The 20,314-nt window shown below is 52.0% G+C and overlaps 1 protein-coding gene and 1 non-coding gene across 2 annotated transcripts in view; both read right to left on the reverse strand.

Annotated features, from left to right (window-relative positions):
* Positions 1–20,314, reverse strand: part of LOC144487766 (integrin alpha-M-like) — a gene marked incomplete at its 3' end in the record, with an annotated part of 85,681 nt that overhangs the window by 15,470 nt on the left and 49,897 nt on the right. The window contains exon 4 of the mRNA XM_078205844.1: positions 7,254–7,327. Within this exon, the coding sequence (XP_078061970.1) occupies positions 7,254–7,327 (74 nt within the window). The remainder of the gene's footprint in view (positions 1–7,253; positions 7,328–20,314) is intronic.
* trnal-cag (transfer RNA leucine (anticodon CAG)) lies at positions 16,791–16,873 on the reverse strand. The gene has a single exon. It is a non-coding gene; the product is annotated as a tRNA-Leu (tRNA).

Below are 20,314 nucleotides of genomic sequence, written 5' to 3' on the forward strand. Positions count from 1 at the left end.
TCAAACCTGGAACTGATAGAGTGCCGCACTGTCAGAGGGTCAGTGCTGAGGGAGTGCCGCACTGTCAGAGGGTCAGTACTGAGGGAGTGCCGCACTGTCAGAGGGTCAGTGCTGAGGGAGTGCCGCACTGTCAGAGGGTCAGTACTGAGGGAGTGCCGCACTGTCAGAGGGTCAGTACTGAGGGAGTGCTGCACTGTCAGAGGGTCAGTGCTGAGGGAGTGCCGCACTGTCAGAGGGTCAGTACTGAGGGAGTGCCGCACTGTCAGAGGGTCAGTGCTGAGGGAGTGCCGCACTGTCAGAGGGTCAGTGCTGAGGGATTGCTGCACTGTCAGAGGGTCAGTACTGAGGGAGTGCCGCACTGTCAGAGGGTCAGTACTGAGGGAGTGCCGCACTGTCAGAGGGTCAGTACTGAGGGAGTGCCGCACTGTCAGAGGGTCAGTGCTGAGGGAGTGCCGCACTGTCAGAGGGTCAGTACTGAGGGAGTGCCGCACTGTCAGAGGGTCAGTACTGAGGGAGTGCTGCACTGTCAGAGGGTCAGTGCTGAGGGAGTGCCGCACTGTCAGAGGGTCAGTACTGAGGGAGTGCCGCACTGTCAGAGGGTCAGTGCTGAGGGAGTGCCGCACTGTCAGAGGGTCAGTGCTGAGGGATTGCTGCACTGTCAGAGGGTCAGTACTGAGGGAGTGCCGCACTGTCAGAGGGTCAGTACTGAGGGAGTGCCGCACTGTCAGAGGGTCAGTACTGAGGGAGTGCCGCACTGTCAGAGGGTCAGTGCTGAGGGATTGCTGCACTGTCAGAGGGTCAGTGCTGAGGGAGTGCCGCACTGTCAGAGGGTCAGTGCTGAGGGAGTGCCGCACTGTCAGAGGGTCAGTACTGAGGGAGTGCCGCACTGTCAGAGGGTCAGTGCTGAGGGAGTGCCGCACTGTCAGAGGGTCAGTGCTGAGGGAGTGCCGCACTGTCAGAGGGTCAGTACTGAGGGAGTGCCGCACTGTCAGAGGGTCAGTACTGAGGGAGTGCTGCACTGTCAGAGGGTCAGTACTGAGGGAGTGCCGCACTGTCAGAGGGTCAGTACTGAGGGAGTGCTGCACTGTCAGAGGGTCAGTACTGAGGGAGTGCCGCACTGTCAGAGGGTCAGTACTGAGGGAGTGCTGCACTGTCAGAGGGTCAGTACTGAGGGAGTGCCGCACTGTCAGGGGGTCAGTACTGAGGGAGTGCCACACTGCATGTGGCAGCCTCTCTCTGTGAGAGTGTCTCTGCAGCGACCCCGCAGATACACTCCCACAAACCCGCGGGGAGAGAGAGGCTCCCGCGGGGAGAGAGAGAGAGGCTCCCGCGGGGAGAGAGAGAGAGAAGCTCCCGCGGGGAGAGAGAGGCTCCCGCGGGGAGAGAGAGAGGCTCCCGCGGGGAGAGAGAGAGAGAGGCTCCCACAGGGAGAGAGAGAGAGAGGCTCCCGCGGGGAGAGAGAGAGAGAGAGAGAGGCTCCCGCGGGGAGAGATAGAGAGAGAGAGGCTCCCGTGGGGAGAGAGAGAGAGAGAGGCTCCCGCGGGGAGACAGAGGCTCCCGCGGGGAGAGAGAGAGAAAGAGGCTCCCGCAGGGAGGGAGAGAGCGAGACTCCCGCGGGGAGAGAGAGATAAAGAGGCTCCTGTGGGGAGAGAAAGAGACTCCCGCGGGGGAGAGAGAGAGAGGCTCCAGCGGGGAGAGAGCAAGAAAAAGAGGCTCCCGCGGGGAGGGAGAGACAGAGAGGCTCCCGTGGGGAGAGAGAGAGAGACTCCCGCGGGGAGAGACAGACAGACTCCCGCAGGGAGAGACAGAGAGACTCCCGCGGGGAGAGACAGAGAGACTCCCGCGCGGAGAGACAGAGAGACTCCCGCGGGGAGAGACAGAGAGACTCCCGCGGGGAGAGACAGAGAGACTCCCGCGGGGAGAGACAGAGAGACTCCCGCGGGGAGAGACAGAGAGACTCCCGCGGGGAGAGACAGAGAGACTCCCGCGGGGAGAGACAGAGAGACTCCCGCGGGGAGAGACAGAGAGACTCCCGCGGGGAGAGACAGAGAGACTCCCGCGGGGAGAGACAGAGAGACTCCCGCGGGGAGAGACAGAGAGATTCCCGCGGGGAGAGAGAGACTCCCGCGGGGAGAGACAGAGAGACTCCCGCGGGGAGAGACAGAGAGACTCCCGCGGGGAGAGACAGAGAGACTCCCGGGAGGAGAGACAGAGAGACTCCCGCGGGGAGAGACAGAGAGACTCCCGCGGGGAGAGACAGAGAGACTCCTGCGGGGAGAGACAGAGAGACTCCCACGGGGAGAGACAGAGAGACTCCTGCGGGGAGAGAGAGAGAGGCTCCCATGGGGAGAGATAACGAAGCTCCCGTGGGGAGAGAGAAAGAGACAGAGAAATTACAGCTCAGAAACAGGCCTTTTGGCCCTTCTTGTCTGTGCCGAACCATTTTTTGCCGAGTCCCACTGACCTGCACTTGGACCATATCCCTCCACACCCCTCTCATCCATGAACCCGTCCAAGTTTTTCTTAAATGTTAAAAGTGAACCCGCATTTACCACTTTATCCGGCAGCTCATTCCACACTCCCACCACTCTCTGCGTGAAGAAGCCCCTGCAAATATTCCCTTTAAACTTTTCTCCTTTCACCCTTAACCCATGCCCTCTGGTTTTTTTCTCCCCTAGCCTCAGTGGAAAAAGCCTGCTTGCATTCACTCTATTGGGAGTTTTTTATAGACCTCCGAAACGTTCCAGAGATGCAGAGGAAAAGATTGTAAAGATGATTCTGGATAGGAGCGAAAGTAACAGGGTAGTTGTACTGGGGGACTTTAACTTTACAAATATTGACTGGAATAGCTATAGTTCGAGTACTTTAGAGGGGTCGGTTTTTGTCCAATGTGTGCAGGAAGGCTTCCTGACGCAGTATGTAGATAGACCAACAAGAGGCGAGGCCACATTGGATTTGGTACTGGGTAATGAACCAGGCCAGGTGTTAGATTTGGAGGTAGGTGAGCACTTTGGTGACAGTGACCACAATTCGGTTACGTTTACTTTAGCAATGGAAAGGGATAGGTATATAACAAAGCGCAAGAGTTAGAGCTGGGGGAAAGGAAATTATGATGTGATTAGGTGAGATTTAGCTGGCATAGGTTGGGGAAGGAAACGCAGGGGATGGGCACAATTGTAATGTGGAACTTGTTCAAGGAACAGCTACTACGCGTCCTTGATAAATATGTACCTGTCAGGCAGGGAGGAAGCAGACGTGTGAGGGAACCGTGATTTACTAAGGAGGTTGAATCTCTTGTGAAGAGGAAGAAGGAGACTTATGTTAAGATGAGACGTGAAGGCTCAGTCAGGGTGCTTGAGAGTTACAAGTTAGCCAGGAAGGACCTAAAAAAAGAGTTAAGAAGAGCCAGGAGGGGACATGAGAAGTCTTTGGCAGGTAGGATCAAGGACAGGAGTGGGAAGTTGTGCGTGGAGTCTGAAGAGATTGGAGAGGCACGAAATGAAAATTTTTTGTCTGTATTCACACTGGAGAGGGACAGTGTTGTCGAGGGGAGTACTGAGATGCAGGCTGTTGGACTGGATGGGATTGATGTTCATAAGGAGGAGGTGTTAGCAATTCTGGGAAGGGTAAAAATAGATAAGTCCCCTGGGCCGGATGGGATTTATCCTAGGATTCTCTGGGAGGCTAGAGAGGAGATTGCAGAGCCTTTGGCTTTGATCTTTATGTCGTCATTGTCTAGAGGAACAGTGCCAGAAGACTGGAGGATAGCAAATGTTGTCCCCTTGTTCAAGAAGGGGAGTAGGGACAACCCTGGTAATTATAGACCGGTGAGCCTTACTTCTGTTGTGGGCAAAGTATTGGAAAGGATTATAAGAGATAGGGTTTATAATCACCTAGAAAGGAATAATTTGATTAGGGATAGTCAGCACGGTTTTGTGAAGGGTAGGTCGTGCCTCACAAACCTTATTGAGTTCTTTGAGAAGGTGACCAAAGAGGTGGACGAGGGTAAAGCGGTTGATGTGGTGTATATGGATTTCAGCAAAGCGTTTGATAAGGTTCCCCATGGTAAGCTATTGCAGAAAATACGGACACATGGGATTGAGGGTGATTGAGTGGTTTGGATCAGGAATTGGCTAGCTGCAAGAAAACAAAGGGTGGTGGTTGATGGGAAATATTCATCCTGGAGTTCAGTTACTAGTGGTGTACCGCAAGGATCTGTTTTGGGGCCACTGCTGTTTGTCATTTTTATTAATGACCTGGATGAGGGCGTAGAAGGATGGACTGGTAAATTTGCGGATGACACTAAAGTCGGTGATGTTGTAGACTGTGTGGAGGGAAGTGGCAGGTTACAGAGGGACATAGATAAGCTGCAGAGCTGGGCTGAGAGGTGGCAAATGGAGTTTAATGCGGAAAAATGTGAGGTGAATCACTTTGGAAGGAGTAACAGGAATACAGAGTACTGGGCTAATGGTAAGATACTTGGTAGTGTGGATGAACAGAGGGATCTGGGTGTCCATGTGCATAGATCCCTGAAAGTTGGCACCCAGGTTGATAGGGTTGTTAAGAAGGCGTACGGTGTGTTAGCTTTTATTGGGAGAGGGATTGAGTTTCGGAGCCAGGAGGTCATGCTGCAACTGTACAAAACTCTGGTGCGGCCGCATTTGGAGCATTGCGTACAGTTCTGGTCACTGCATTATAGGAAAGATGTGGAAGTGGTGGAAAGGGTGCAGAGGAGATTTACCAGGATGTTGCCTGGTATGGTGGGAAAATCGTATGAGGAAAGGCTGAGGGGCTTGAGGTTGTTTTCATTCGAGAGAAGAAGGTTAAGAGGTGACTTAATAGAGGCATACAAGATGATCAGAAGATTAGATAGGGTGGATAGTGAGAGCCTTTTTCCTCGGATGGTGATGGCTAGCACGAGGGGACATAGCTTTAAATTGAGGGGTGAGAGATATAGGACAGATGTTAGAGGTAGGTTCTTTACTCAGAGAGTAGTAAGGGCGTGGAATGCCCTGCCTGCAGCAGTAGTGGACTCGTCAACATTATTGGATAAACATATGGTTATTGGATAAACATATGGATGGATGATATTGGATGAGTGTAGATTAGAGGGTCTTTTGATTGGTTCCACTGGTCAGCACAAGATCGAGGGCCGAAGGGCCTGTACTGCGCTGTAATGTTCTATGTTCTATCTATACCCATCAAAATCTTATACACCTCTATCAAATCTCCCCTCATTCTTCTACGCTCCAGGGAATAAAGTCCCAACCTAATCAATCTCTCTCTGTAACTCAGCTTCTCAAGTCCCGGCAACATCCTTGTGAACCTTCTCTGCACTCTTTCAACATTATTTCCATCCTTCCTGTAACTAGGTGACCAAAACTGTACACAATACTCTAAATTCGGCCTCAGATAACCTTATATAACCTTACCATAACATTCCACCATTATACTCGATACTCCGATTTATAAAGGCCAATGTACCAAAGGCACTCTTTACGACCCTATCCACCTGTGACGTCACTTTTAGGGAATTCTGTACCTGTATTCCCAGATCCCTCTGTTCAACTGCACTCTTCAGAGTCCGACCATTTACCCTGTACGTTCTTCTTTGGTTTGTCCTTCCAAAGTGCAATATGTCTTGTCTGCGTTAAATTCCATTTGCCATTTTTCAGCCCTTTTTTCTAGTTGGTCCAAATCCCTCTGCAAGCTTCGAAAACCTTCCTCACTGTCCACCACACCTCCAATCTTTGTATCATCAGCAAATTTGCTGATCCAATTTACCACATTATCATCCAGATCATTGATATAGATGACAAACAACAAAGGACCCAACACCGATCCCGGCGGCACACCACTAGTCACAGGCCTCCACTCAGAGAAGCAATCCTCCACAACCACTCTCTGGCTTCTACCATTGAAAGAAGTTTAACAACACCAGGTTAAAGTCCAACAGGTTTATTTGGTAGCAAAAGCCACACAAGCTTTCGAGGCTCTGAGCCCCTTCTTCACCTGAAGAAGGGGCTCAGAGCCTCGAAAGCTTGTGTGGCTTTTGCTACCAAATAAACCTGTTGGACTTTAACCTGGTGTTGTTAAACTTCTTACTGTGTTTACCCCAGTCCAACGCCGGCATCTCCACATCATTTCTACCATTGAGCCAGTGTCTAATCCAATTTACTACCTCCCCATGTATACCCAGCGACTGAACCTTTCTAACTAACCTCCCATGAGGGACCTTGTCAAAGGCCTTGCTGAAATCCAGGTAGACAACATCCACCGCCTTCCCTTCATCCACTTTCCTGGTAACCTCCTCGAAAAACTCTAATAGATTGGTCAAACATGACCTACCACGCACAAAGCCATGTTGACTCTCCCTAATAAGTCCCTGTCTATCCAAATATTTGTAGATCCTATCCCTTATCACACCTTCCAATAACTTGCCCACCACCGACGTCAAACTTACTGTCCTATAATTTCCCGGATTTCTTTTGGAACCTTTTTTAAACACCGGAACAACATGAGCCACCCTCCAATCATCCGGCACCTCCCCCGTGAATACTGACATTTTAAATATGTCTGCCAGGACCCCTGCAAGTTCAACACTAGCTTCCCTCAAGGTCCGTGGGAATACCCTGTCCGGTCCTGGGGATTTATCCACTCTGATTTGCCTCAAGACAGCGAGCACCTCCTCCCCTTTAATCTGTAAAGGTTCCATGGCCTCCCTACCAGTTTGCCCTATTTCCATAGACTCTATGCCCATTTCCTCAGTAAATACGGATGCAAAAAACCCATTTAGTATCTCCCCCATCTCTTTTGGTTCCATACACAGTCTACCACTCTGGTCTTCAAGAGGACCAATTTTATCCCTCACTATCCTTTTGCTCCTAACATACCTATAGAAGCTCTTTGGATTTTCCTTCACTCTGTCTGCCAAAGCAACCTCATGTCTTCTTTTAGCCCTCCTGATTTCCCTCTTAAGTAGCTTCTTGCACTTTTTATACTCGAGCATCTGATCTGTTCCTTGCTGCCTGTACATTTCATACAACTCTCTCTTCCTCTTAATCAGTGTTACAATCTCCCTCGAGAACCAAGGTTCCTTATTCCTATTTACTTTGCCTTTAATCCTGACAGGAACATACAAACTCTGCACTGCAGGGGGGGGGGGGGGGGGGGGCGCGCGGAGGTGGGGGGGGGGGGGGGGCAGTCACACTCACACCCTGCCACACTGTCAGTAACTCAGCCGCTTCACTCACCAGCACCGAGGGTTGACTGTGCGTCCGCGCCGACAACGAGAGTCCCAGAGAGATGGCCCCGCATTCATCTGGAGCTGTGGATGCAGAGGGAGGGTCAGAGAGTCACTCGGAGGGAGAGGGAGGGTCAGAGAGTCACTCGGATAGAGAGGGAGGGTCAGAGAGTCACTCGGAGAGAGGGAGGGTCGGAGAGTCACTCGGAGAGAGAGGGAGGGTCAGAGAGTCACTCGGAGAGAGAGGGAGGGTCAGAGAGTCACTCGGAGGGAGAGGGAGGGTCAGAGAGTCACTCGGAGAGAGAGGGAGGGTCAGAGAGTCACTCGGAGAGAGAGGGAGGGTCAGAGAGACACTCGGATAGAGAGGGAGGGTCAGAGAGTCACTCGGAGAGAGGGAGGGTCAGAGAGTCACTCGGAGAGAGAGGGAGGGTCAGAGAGTCACTCGGAGAGAGAGGGAGGGTCAGAGAGTCACTCGGAGGGAGAGGGAGGGTCAGAGAGTCACTCGGAGAGAGAGGGAGGGTCAGAGAGTCACTCGGATAGAGAGGGAGGGTCAGAGAGTCACTCGGAGGGAGAGGGAGGGTCAGAGAGACACTCGGAGAGAGAGGGAGGGTCAGAGAGTCACTCGGATAGAGAGGGAGGGTCAGAGAGTCACTCGGAGGGAGAGGGAGGGTCAGAGAGTCACTCGGAGAGAGAGGGAGGGTCAGAGAGTCACTCGGATAGAGAGGGAGGGTCACAGTGTCACTCGGAGAGAGAGAGAGGGTCAGAGAGACACTCGGAGAGAGAGGGAGGGTCAGAGAGTCACTCGGAGAGAGGGAGGGTCAGAGAGACACTCGAATAGAGAGGGAGGGTCAGAGAGACACTCGGATAGAGAGGGAGGGTCAGAGAGACACTCGGAGAGAGGGAGGGTCAGAGAGTCACTCGGAGAGAGAGGGAGGGTCAGAGAGTCACTCGGATAGAGAGGGAGAGTCAGAGAGTCACTCGGAGAGAGAGGGAGGGTCAGAGAGTCACTCGGATAGAGAGGGAGGGTCAGAGAGACACTCGGATAGAGAGGGAGGGTCAGAGAGTCACTCGGAGAGAGAGAGGGAGGGTCAGAGAGTCACTCGGATAGAGAGGGAGGGTCAGAGAGTCACTCGGAGAGAGCGAGAGGGTCAGAGAGTCACTCGGATAGAGAGGGAGGGTCAGAGAGTCACTCGGAGAGAGGGAGGGTCAGAGAGTCACTCGGAGAGAGAGGGAGGGTCAGAGAGTCACTCGGATAGAGAGGGAGGGTCAGAGAGTCACTCGGAGAGAGAGGGAGGGTCAGAGAGTCACTCGGAGAGAGAGGGAGGGTCAGAGAGTCACTCGGATAGAGAGGGAGGGTCAGAGAGACACTCGGAGAGAGGGAGGGTCAGAGAGTCACTCGGATAGAGAGGGAGGGTCAGAGAGTCACTCGGATAGAGAGAGAGGTCAGAGAGTCACTCGGATAGAGAGGGAGGGTCAGAGAGTCACTCGGATAGAGAGGGAGGGTCAGAGAGTCACTCGGAGAGAGGGAGGGTCAGAGAGTCACTCGGAGAGAGAGGGAGGGTCAGAGAGTCACTCGTATAGAGAGGGAGGGTCAGAGAGTCACTCGGAGAGAGAGAGAGGGTCAGAGAGTCACTCGGAGAGAGGGAGGGTCAGAGAGTCACTCGGAGAGAGGGAGGGTCAGAGAGTCACTCGGAGAGAGGGAGGGTCAGAGAGTCACTCGGAGAGAGAGAGAGGGTCAGAGAGTCACTCGGAGAGAGGGAGGGTCAGAGAGTCACTCGGAGAGAGGGAGGGTCAGAGAGTCACTCGGAGAGAGAGGGAGGGTCAGAGAGTCACTCGGAGAGAGGGAGAGGGTCAGAGAGACGCTCGGAGAGAGGGAGAGGGTCAGAGAGACACTCGGATAGAGAGAGAGGGTCAGAGAGACACTCGCAGAGAGAGAGAGTGTGGTGATATAAACAGGGCCTAGTTTTAAGGCTGATAAAATTGGATATCCTAAATTAAAGAATTGGGCATATTGAAATCAAACACAGTCACACCTCAGGCAGGCCAATTGTACAAATACACAAATGTGTCTGGGCCGGACCCATCAACCACCCATCAAAGGTCGTTACACTCTACTTGAGACTTAGCAGGAGATCATGGCACCTCATTGATATGCATCGGTCTATTGTTAGAAGCCCAGATCGGGCCAGACTTTCTGTCACCAAGAGATCCTGTAGAAAGCTTATCTGATAACAAGTTTAACAACATGGAGATGGACACCTGGGGGGCGGACCCTGGTGTCCTGTCAGGCCGACATCAAGAAACCCACTGGGTATTGGAACCCCCTCCTGGGACCTCATTGGCCAGAAGCCAGAGAAGTTTCTGGAAAGGCAAGCGGGCTGGGGATAAAGGGACACACTCAGAGGCACACAGGAGCGAAGACTCGACAGGGGAGACAGCTGTGACCATTCGGAAGACTGACCAGACAAGGAAGGAAGGAAGAAGCAGCCATCGAGACTCACCTTTGTGACAACAGACCAGAGGGACTCAGAGAATCGGGCCTGCAGTTTAACCAAGCCATCTTTATGGGTAGTATACTTGAATCTGCTGGGGTATCCTCTTGTTTTATGTGGGTAATTTAAGGGTTAATAGTGTTATTATTAATACACTTGTTGAATCTTTACTTGTGTTTGTCCTTTGTCCACCTTGCAAATAAGGACACCGGGGTAAAACCTTGGAGTAAGTAAACTGGTTGAAAGTATCTGAGAATTCACAGGTACAACAGTGGCACCCCAGATGGGACTTCGATAAGAAGTAATACGTTGCTCCGAAGTCGAACCTTACCCCGGTATTCTCCAACACTCCGTCTGAGCCTGAATTAAGAGGGCAGATGCCCCACGTGACGGCCAGTGAAGGACTAATACAGATTCAACCAGTAAATTGGGCCATAAACCCGGTGTCTGTAACACAAGGTGGACAAACTGTGTAGTCAGAACTAGAACAGTCTAGGGAATTTGGGTAAAATCTACGGGAGGGAATTTAGTACCTTACCTATACTCAAGTGACGAATCCTAAAAGGAAATAACCATGGCCAGTCATGCGGCATGGGAGGACCTCTGGGATTGGGGTTCAAATGTCCAAATCCACCCATGGGTCCGCATTCTGTCACAACTGGCCGTAATAGGAATCCTACTTATGATAGTGTACCTAACCATCCTCACATTTAAGTGTGCCCGATGGAAAACCGCGCGCAGACAACAATTGGAAGCAGAGGTAAGCACAGGAGAAGAAAGGAACCAGATTAACATGATACACATGAGCCAATTCCAGGCTCAATGTGATAAAGCCTGCCAGAAGGCACAGCGCGCTGTCCGTGAGAGAGAGGCTGCACTGCAACAGGTAGAGGAAGTTAAACGTAAATGCAGCGACCTACAGGCTGCAGTAAAAGTTTTGCATCAAGCAGGAAAAGTAAATACAGCCCGCGCAACAGACCACTCCAAATGCCTGCATGAGATTGAAGATTTAAAAGCATAACTAGCCATAAAAAGGGGGTAATGTGTGCATACACGACTGAAACAGGGGATAGTGACCCAGGGGTAGAGTGGGGGGATTTAGAAGAGGATGCCTGCCATTATGCAACAGCTAGCATCACTGCCGACTGGGGACCCCCACCTCCCTTCCCGGGAGTGGAACCAACGGCACCACCTAATCCGGCCCCCACCTGGGGAAACTCAGTCTCAGCTCCTAGTCCTTGTACCATCCCAAAAAGCCCAGTCACTAATCCAGTTCCTGTACCGATGAATCCGGTCACCACCCAACGACAGGACGGACGGAACCACAATGTGACTTATGTAACTCCATACACCATGACACAGCTCACTGACATAGCTAAAGTGATTGGAGTATTTGAACCCTCCGGGGATCCACATGCTCTCTTTGACCAGGTTACCCAATATCGTGTTTTAAATGGCCTAGACGAGGCAGAAGAGGTTAAACTTATTCTGTTATGTTTAAGTCCTGCCATCCGTTCCGCCCTACCCGAACCCCAGAACGTGGCCGGGGGAACCCTACCAGAAATGAAGGCGGCCGTTCTGGCCGCCATAGGCTACAATAGGGATGACCCGGTACAAGGCTTAAACAACTGCCAACAAAAGAGAGGGGAGCACCCGACAGCCTATGCTGGCCGACTATGGAACCAATTTGTTACAGTTTTTGGCCAATTAAATCGAGTCCAATTAAATGCACACCACCGGCCCACATGGATCCGGACCCTGATAGCACACGCTACCGAGGGGAGTTGGAAAGCCTGTGAGAATTTTGATCCCGATGATAATACACACACAGAAGCTTGGGCCATCCGCAAAATGACTCGTGTGTGGGAACGGGAAGTCAGACAAACAGACACCCCCAAGCCCACAAAACACGGAAAGATGAACCCAATCCACACAGACTTGGCCCTGGTTTGGCGTAACGAAGGGGGTGGTGGAAACAGGGGACTGGGAAACTCACCCCCATATACCCCTGACAATCATCGAAACAGAAAACCGCAGCCCCGCACAGAACCCCGATATATCCCCAACCCCAGGTACAGGGAACAAGATAAAACCAATCCCAGATATGCACCCCCACAAGCACAGTGTTATAACTGTGGGCAACCCAACCATTTTGCCCGGGACTGTAGGGCACCACCAAATTTCAGGGGACCAGCAAACCCCGCGCACACATACACTATTGCTGATCGCCGACACAGGGAACCACAAGGCCGCACAGGACATAGGCCCAACCCCCGACACCGAGAACGATATAGAGCTGAGCCCAGAGGCCCATGCCCACAAGCACAGTGTTATACCTGCGGGCAACCCAACCATTTTGCCCGGAACTGTAGGGCAGCACCCAACTACCCCACACGACCATCTCAGCGGTTCCCCGACGATGGACCCCGACCCATGCCCCTTGAAGGACCGGCCCGACAAGCAGCTATAACCCCCACATTCCTGGCAGACAACCTAACCTACGGTGGGGAGCCCCATGAATGCCAGGTTCCGGCAATAAAAGACCCCCAAGGGGCCATTTTTGCCAAAACAAAATGGGGGAGGAGCCAGGGGAATCAGCCAAACCCCGGCCCAGGGGACCCCGACGGAAAGGATGGGGAGCCCACAAACCTTACCCCCTATGGCGCCCCTGGTACCGGGACTCCCAGAACCATTTGACCCGGCGCTCACCACCAGAGGTGGTAATGCAGTGGGTACCTGGCAGCCAAAGCCCGCCCATATAGGTTCCCTCCATAAAGAAAGAATCAGGACATCACAGTCCAAATTGTAAATAGCTTTATCCGTCCACTCCACGCATCACCCAATTGAAAAGGGTTTCTTATCTGCCCACATTATACTGCGTCATAATCTTCCAACACACCACAGTTTGGTTGTGAGATGAAGAATCTATTGTTATACCGTGCCATAGTCCTCCAACAACAAGGACACGTGCCATATACCCAACATTTTATTTTCACGCTCTGCAAACTCCTTACCCCACTACCCTTCGTATGACACGATTGGGCCTTTATTATTCCTTTACTTATTTCTTTGTTTTCTTAAAAAAAAGAGGAGTTATACGACATTCGAGTAAAGAAAAGGAAAAGAGAATCAGATATTAATAAGAATTAACAGGTGCTACCTTGATCTTCCCCAGAATGAACTACATACTTCCCTGTTATCTGGGACTCCTTGTCTCAGACCGAACCACAGACACCACATCAACCAAAGACCAGAAGATCAGCCTACGCTACCCCGGATATATGTGGTTCACTCCACGCCCGATGGAAGTACACTCGTCAGAGGTCAACCTTTTGGCACCCCTTAGAAACTTTCTGGAAGGGGACTACAGAACAATATCTAAAGAACGTAAACTCTTGCAGAATAAAATACTTGATTTCGATGCAGCAAAAGCAAGACTGAAGAAGGCAAAGGTCTCAGAGGCCCGTTCAGCAGCAGAACAGGAAATGCGAATTACACAAAGTGAATTTGATCGCCAGGCAGAGATCACAAGACTTTTGCTTGAAAGAATTAGCAGTACACAGGCTCATCACCTTTGTTGCCTGCATGACTATGTTGATGCCCAGTTGACCTACTACGCTCAGTGTTACTATTGCTTTGTTTTGTATATACCCAATTGACGTATTGTTTCTTGTTGTTTTTTTTAATTATTTTACTTCATTTTGTACTGTTTATTGCTTTGTTTTGTATATACCCGATTGCTTATTGTTTTTTTAAATTATTTTACTTCATTTAAATTTGTTAGTACTATTGTGGGTTAGGGATGCTACTGTCAACTCCAGATTCGGGGTACTTGCTTGTTCAGATGGTTTGGTAAGAATTGTGTGATCCGGTTCGCTGACGCTCATTGGATCAAGAGGAGGGAATGTGGTGATATAAACAGGGCCTAGTTTTAAGGCTGATAAAATTGGATATCCTAAATTAAAGAATTGGGCATATTGAAATCAAACACAGTCACACCTCAGGCAGGCCAATTGTACAATACACAAATGTGTCTGGGCCGGACCCATCAACCACCCATCAAAGGTCGTTACACTCTACTTGAGACTTAGCAGGAGATCATGGCACCTCATTGATATGCATCGGTCTATTGTTAGAAGCCCAGATCGGGCCAGACTTTCTGTCACCAAGAGATCCTGTAGAAACCTTACCTGATAACAAGTTTAACAACATGGAGATGGACACCTGGGGGGCGGACCCTGGTGTCCTGTCAGGCCGACATCAAGAAACCCACTGGGTATTGGAACCCCCTCCTGGGACCTCATTGGCCAGAAGCCAGAGAAGTTTCTGGAAAGGCATGCAGGCTGGGGATAAAGGGACACACTCAGAGGCACACAGGAGCGAAGACTCGACAGGGGAGACAGCCGTGACCATTCGGAAGACTGACCAGACAAGGAAGGAAGGAAGAAGCGGCCATCGAGACTCACCTTCGTGACGACAGACCAGAGGGACTCAGAGAATCGGGCCTGCAGTTTAACCAAGCCATCTTTACGGGTAGTATACTTGAATCTGCTGGGGTATCCTCTTGTTTTATGTGGGTAATTTAAGGGTTAATAGTGTTATTATTAATACACTTGTTGAATCTTTACTTGTGTTTGTCCTTTGTCCACCTTGCAAATAAGGACACCGGGGTAAAACCTTGGAGTAAGTAAACTGGTTGAAAGTATCTGAGAATTAACAGGTACAACCAGAGGGTCAGAGAGTCACTCGGAGAGAGAGGGAGGGTCAGAGAGTCACTCGGAGAGAGAGGGAGGGTCAGAGAGTCACTCGGAGAGAGGGAGAGGGTCAGAGAGACACTCAGATAGAGAGAGAGGGTCAGAGAGACACTCGGATAGAGAGGGAGGGTCAGAGAGTCACTCGGACAGAGAGGGAGGGTCAGAGAGACACTCGGAGAGAGGGAGGGTCAGAGAGTCACTCGGAGAGAGAGGGAGGGTCAGAGAGTCACTCGGAGAGAGAGAAAGGGTCAGAGAGACACTCGGAGAGAGAGGGAGGGTCAGAGAGTCACTCGGAGAGAGGGAGGGTCAGAGAGTCACTCGGAGAGAGAGGGAGGGTCAGAGAGACACTCGGATAGAGAGAGAGGGTCAGAGAGACACTCGGAGAGAGGGAGAGGGTCAGAGAGTCACTCGGAGAGAGGGGGAGGGTCAGAGAGTCACTCGGATAGAGAGAGAGGGTCAGAGAGACACTCGGATAGAGAGAGAGGGTCAGAGAGTCACTCGGATAGAGAGGGAGGGTCAGAGAGACACTCGGAGAGAGGGAGGGTCAGAGAGTCACTCGGAGAGAGTGAGGGTCAGAGAGTCACTCGGAGAGAGAGAGAGGGTCAGAGAGTCACTCGGAGAGAGAGGGAGGGTCAGAGAGACACTGAGAGGGAGAGTCAGAGAGACACTCGGAGAGAGAGGGAGGGTCAGAGAGACACTCGGAGAGAGAGGGAGGGTCAGAGAGTCACTCGGAGAGAGGGAGGGTCAGAGAGTCACTCGGAGAGAGGGTCAGAGAGTCACTCGGAGAGAGAGGGAGGGTCAGAGAGACACTGAGAGGGAGAGTCAGAGAGACACTCGGAGAGAGAGGGAGGGTCAGAGAGACACTCGGAGAGAGAGGGAGGGTCAGAGAGTCACTCGGAGAGAGAGGGAGGGTCAGAGAGTCACTCAGAGAGAGAGAGAGGGTCAGAGAGACACTCGGAGAGAGAGGGAGGGTCAGAGAGTCACTCGGAGAGAGAGGGAGGGTCAGAGAGACACAGAGAGGGAGAGTCAGAGAGACACTCGGAGAGAGAGGGAGGGTCAGAGAGACACTCGGAGAGAGAGGGAGGGTCAGAGAGTCACTCAGAGAGAGAGAGAGGGTCAGAGAGACACTCGGAGAGAGAGGGAGGGTCAGAGAGTCACTCGGAGAGAGAGGGAGGGTCAGAGAGACACAGAGAGGGAGGGTCAGAGAGACACTGAGAGAGGGAGGGTCAGAGAGACACTCGGAGAGAGAGGGAGGGTCAGAGAGTCACTCGGATAGAGAGGGAGGGTCAGAGAGACACTTGGAGAGAGAGGGAGGGTCAGAGAGACACTCCATAGAACCACAGAACCATAGAAAATTACAGCTCAGAAACAGGCCTTTTGGCCCTTCTTGTCTGTGCCGAACCATTTTATGCCTAGTCCCACTGACCTGCACTTGGACCATATACCTCCACACCCCTCTCATCCATGAACCCGTCCAAGTTTTTCTTAAATGTTAAAAGTTTACCACTTTATCCGGCAGCTCATTTCACACTCCCACCACTCTCTGCGTGAAGAGGCCCCCCCTAATATTCCCTTTAAACTTTTCTCCTTTCACCCTTAACCCATGCCCTCTGGTTTTTTTCTCCCCTAGCCTCAGCGGAAAAAGCCTGCTTGCATTCACTCTATCTATACCCATCAAAATCTTATACACCTCTATCAAATCTCCCCTCAATCTTCTACGCTCCAGGGAATAAAGTCCCAACCTATTCAATCTCTCTCTGTAACTCAGCTTCTCAAGTCCCGGCAACATCCTTGTGAACCTTCTCTGCACTCTTTCAATCTTATTTACATCCTTCCTGTAACTAGGTGACCAAGACTGTACACAATACTCTAAATTCGGCCTCACCAATGCCTTATATAACCTTACCATAACACTCCAACTTTTATCATAGAAACATAGAATCATAGAAACCCGACAGTGCAGAAGGAGGCCATTCGGCCCATCGAGTCTGCACCGACCACAATCCCACCCAGGCCCTACCCGCTAATCCCTTTTTTTTACCCGCTAATTTACCCGCTAATCCCTCTAACCTACGCATCCCAGGACTCTAAGGGGCAATTTTTAACCTGGCCAATCAACCTAACCCACACATCTTTGGACTGTGGGAGAAAACCGGAGCACCCGGAGGAAACCCACGCAGACACGAGGAGCATGTGCAAACTCCACACAGACAGTGACCCGAGCCGGGAATCGAACCCGATACCCTGGAGCTGTGAAGCAGCAGTGCTAACCACTGTGCTACCGTGCCGTCCTAAAATCAATGTCAGGAGTGGGATTTGAACCCACGCCTCCAGAGGAGACTGCGACCTGAACGCAGCGCCTTAGACCGCTCGGCCATCCTGACTCCCTTTGGGAGTCGATACTCGATACTCCGATTTATAAAGGCCAATGTACCAAAGGCACTCTTTACGACCCTATCCACCTGTGACGTCACTTTTAGGGAATTCTGTACCTGTATTCCCAGATCCCTCTGTTCAGCTGCACCCTTCAGAGTCCGACCATTTACCCTGTACGTTCTACTTTGGTTTGTCCTTCCAAAGTGCAATATCTCACACTTGTCTGCGTTAAATTCCATTTGCCATTTTTCAGCCCATTTTTCTAGTTGGTTCAAATCCCTCTGCAAGCTTTGAAAACCTTCCTCACTGTCCACTACACCTCCAATCTTAGTATCATCAGCAAACTTGCTGATCCAATTTACCACATTATCATCCAGATCATTGATATAGATGACAAACAACAATGGACCCAACACCGATCCCTGCGGCACACCACTAGTCACAGGCCTCCACTCAGAGAAGCAATCCTCCACAACCACTCTCTGGCTTCTTCCATTGAGCCAGTGTCTTATCCAATTTACTACCTCCCCATGTATACCCAGCGACTGAACCTTCCTAACTAACCTCCCATGAGGGACCTTGTCAAAGGCCTTGCTGAAATCCAGGTAGACAACATCCACCGCCTTCCTTCATCCACTTTCCTGGTAACCTCCTCGAAAAACTCTAATAGATTGGTCAAACATGACTTACCACGCACAAAGCCATGTTGACTCTCCCTAATAAGTCCCTGTCTATCCAAATATTTGTAGATCCTATCCCTTATCACACCTTCCAATAACTTGCCCACCACCGACGTCAAACTTACTGGCCGATAATTTCCCGGATTTCTTTTGGAACCTTGTTTAAACAACGGAACAACATGAGCCACCCTCCAATCATCCGGCACCTCCCCCGTGAATACTGACATTTTAAATATGTCTGCCAGGGCCCCTGCAAGTTCAACACTAGCTTCCCTCAAGGTCCGTGGGAATACCCTGTCCGGTCCTGGGGATTTATCCACTCTGATTTGCCTCAAGACAGCGAGCACCTCCTCCCCTTTAATCTGTAACGGTTCCATGGCCTCCCTACCAGTTTGCCCTATTTTCGTAGACTCCATGCCCGTTTCCTCAGTAAATACGGATGCAAAAAACCCATTTAGTATCTCCTCCATCTCTTTTGGTTCCATACACAGTCTACCACTCTGGTCTTCAAGAGGACCAATTTTATCCCTCACTATCCTTTTGCTCCTAACATACCTATAGAAGCTCTTTGGATTTTCCTTCACTCTGTCTGCCAAAGCAACCTCAAGTCTTCTTTTAGCCCTCCTGATTTCCCTCTTAAGTAGCTTCTTGCACTTTTTATACTCCTCGAGCATCTGATGTGTTCCTTGCTGCCTGTACATTTCATACAACTCTCTCTTCCTCTTAATCAGTGTTACAATCTCCCTCGACAACCAAGGTTCCTTATTCCTATTTACTTTGCCTTTAATCCTGACAGGAACATACAAACTCTGCACTCTCAAAATTTCTCCTTTTAAGGCCTCCCACTTTCCATTTACTCTCCTTACTCGGAGAGAGGGAGGGTCAGAGAGACACTCGGAGAGAGAGGGAGGGTCAGAGAGTCACTCGGAGGAAGAGAGAGGGTCAGAGAGACACTCGGAGAGAGGGTCAGAGAGTCACTCGGAGTGAGAGGGAGGGTCAGAGAGTCACTTGGAGGGAGGGGGAGGGTCAGAGAGTCACTTCGAGGGAGGGGGAGGGTCAGAGAGTCACTTGGAGGGAGGGGGAGGGTCAGAGAGTCACTCGGAGAGAGAGGGAGGGTCAGAGAGTCACTCGGAGGGAGGGTCAGAGAGTCACTCGGAGGGAGGGGGAGGGTCAGAGAGTCACTCGGAGGGAGCGGGCCAGAGAGTCACTCGGAGGGAGAGGGAGGGTCAGAGAGACACTCGGATAGAGAGAGAGGGTCAGAGAGTCACTCGGAGGGAGGGGGAGTGTCAGAGAGTCACTCGGAGAGAGAGAGAGGGTCAGAGAGGCTCTCGGAGGGAGAGGGCCAGAGAGTCACTCGGAGGGAGAGGGAGGGTCAGAGAGACACTCGGAGGGAGAGGGAGGGTCAGAGAGACACTCGGAGAGAGAGGGAGGGTCAGAGAGTCACTCGGAGGAAGAGAGAGGGTCAGAGAGACACTCGGAGAGAGGGTCAGAGAGTCACTCGGAGAGAGAGGGAGGGTCAGAGAGTCACTTGGAGGGAGGGGGAGGGTCAGAGAGTCACTTCGAGGGAGGGGGAGGGTCAGAGAGTCACTTGGAGGGAGGGGGAGGGTCAGAGAGTCACTTGGAGGGAGGGGGAGGGTCAGAGAGTCACTCGGAGGGAGAGGGAGGGTCAGAGAGTCACTTGGAGGGAGGGGGAGGGTCAGAGAGTCAGTCGAAGGAAGGGTCAGAGAGTCACTCGGAGGGAGGGTCAGAGAGTCACTCGGAGGGAGAGGGAGGGTCAGAGAGTCACTTGGAGAGAGGGAGGGTCAGAGAGTCACTCGGAGAGAGGGGGAGGGTCAGGGAGAAACTCGGAGAGAGGGTCAGAGAGTCACCCGGAGGGAGAGGGAGGGTCAGAGCGTCACTTGGAGAGAGGGAGGGTCAGAGAGTCACTCGGATAGAGAGGGAGGGTCAGAGAGTCACTCGGAGGGAGAGGGCCAGAGAGTCACTCGGAGGGAGAGGGAGGGTCAGAGAGACACTCGGAGGGAGAGGGAGGGTCAGAGAGACACTCGGATAGAGAGAGAGAGGGTCAGAGAGTCACTCGGAGGGAGAGGGAGGGTCAGAGAGTCACTTGGAGAGAGAGGGAGGGTCAGAGAGACACTCGGAGAGAGGGTCAGAGAGTCAATCGGCGGGAGGGTCAGAGAGTCACTCGGAGGGAGGGGGAGGGTCAGAGAGTCACTCAGAGAGAGAGGGAGGGTCAGAGAGTCACTCGGAGGGAGGGTCAGAGAGTCACTCGGAGGGAGGGTCAGAGAGTCACTCGGAGGGAGGGGGAGGGTCAGAGAGTCACTCGGAGGGAGCGGGCCAGAGAGTCACTCGGAGGGAGAGGGAGGGTCAGAGAGACACTCGGATAGAGAGAGAGGGTCAGAGAGTCACTCGGAGGGAGGGGGGAGTGTCAGAGAGTCACTCGGAGAGAGAGAGAGGGTCAGAGAGGCTCTCGGAGGGAGAGGGCCAGAGAGTCACTCGGAGGGAGAGGGAAGGTCAGAGAGACACTCGGAGGGAGAGGGAGGGTCAGAGAGACACTCAGATAGAGAGAGAGAGAGGGTCAGAGAGTCACTCGGAGGGAGAGGGAGGGTCAGAGAGTCACTTGGAGAGAGAGGGAGGGTCAGAGAGACACTCGGATAGAGAGGGAGGGTCAGAGAGACACTCGGAGCGAGAGTCAGAGAGTCACTCGGAGGGAGGGGGAGGGTCAGAGGGTCACTCGGAGGGAGGGTCAGAGAGTCACTCGGAGGGAGGGTC

Source organism: Mustelus asterias, unplaced genomic scaffold, assembly GCF_964213995.1.
Source record: "Mustelus asterias unplaced genomic scaffold, sMusAst1.hap1.1 HAP1_SCAFFOLD_1026, whole genome shotgun sequence".
NCBI classification, from domain to species: domain Eukaryota; kingdom Metazoa; phylum Chordata; class Chondrichthyes; order Carcharhiniformes; family Triakidae; genus Mustelus; species Mustelus asterias.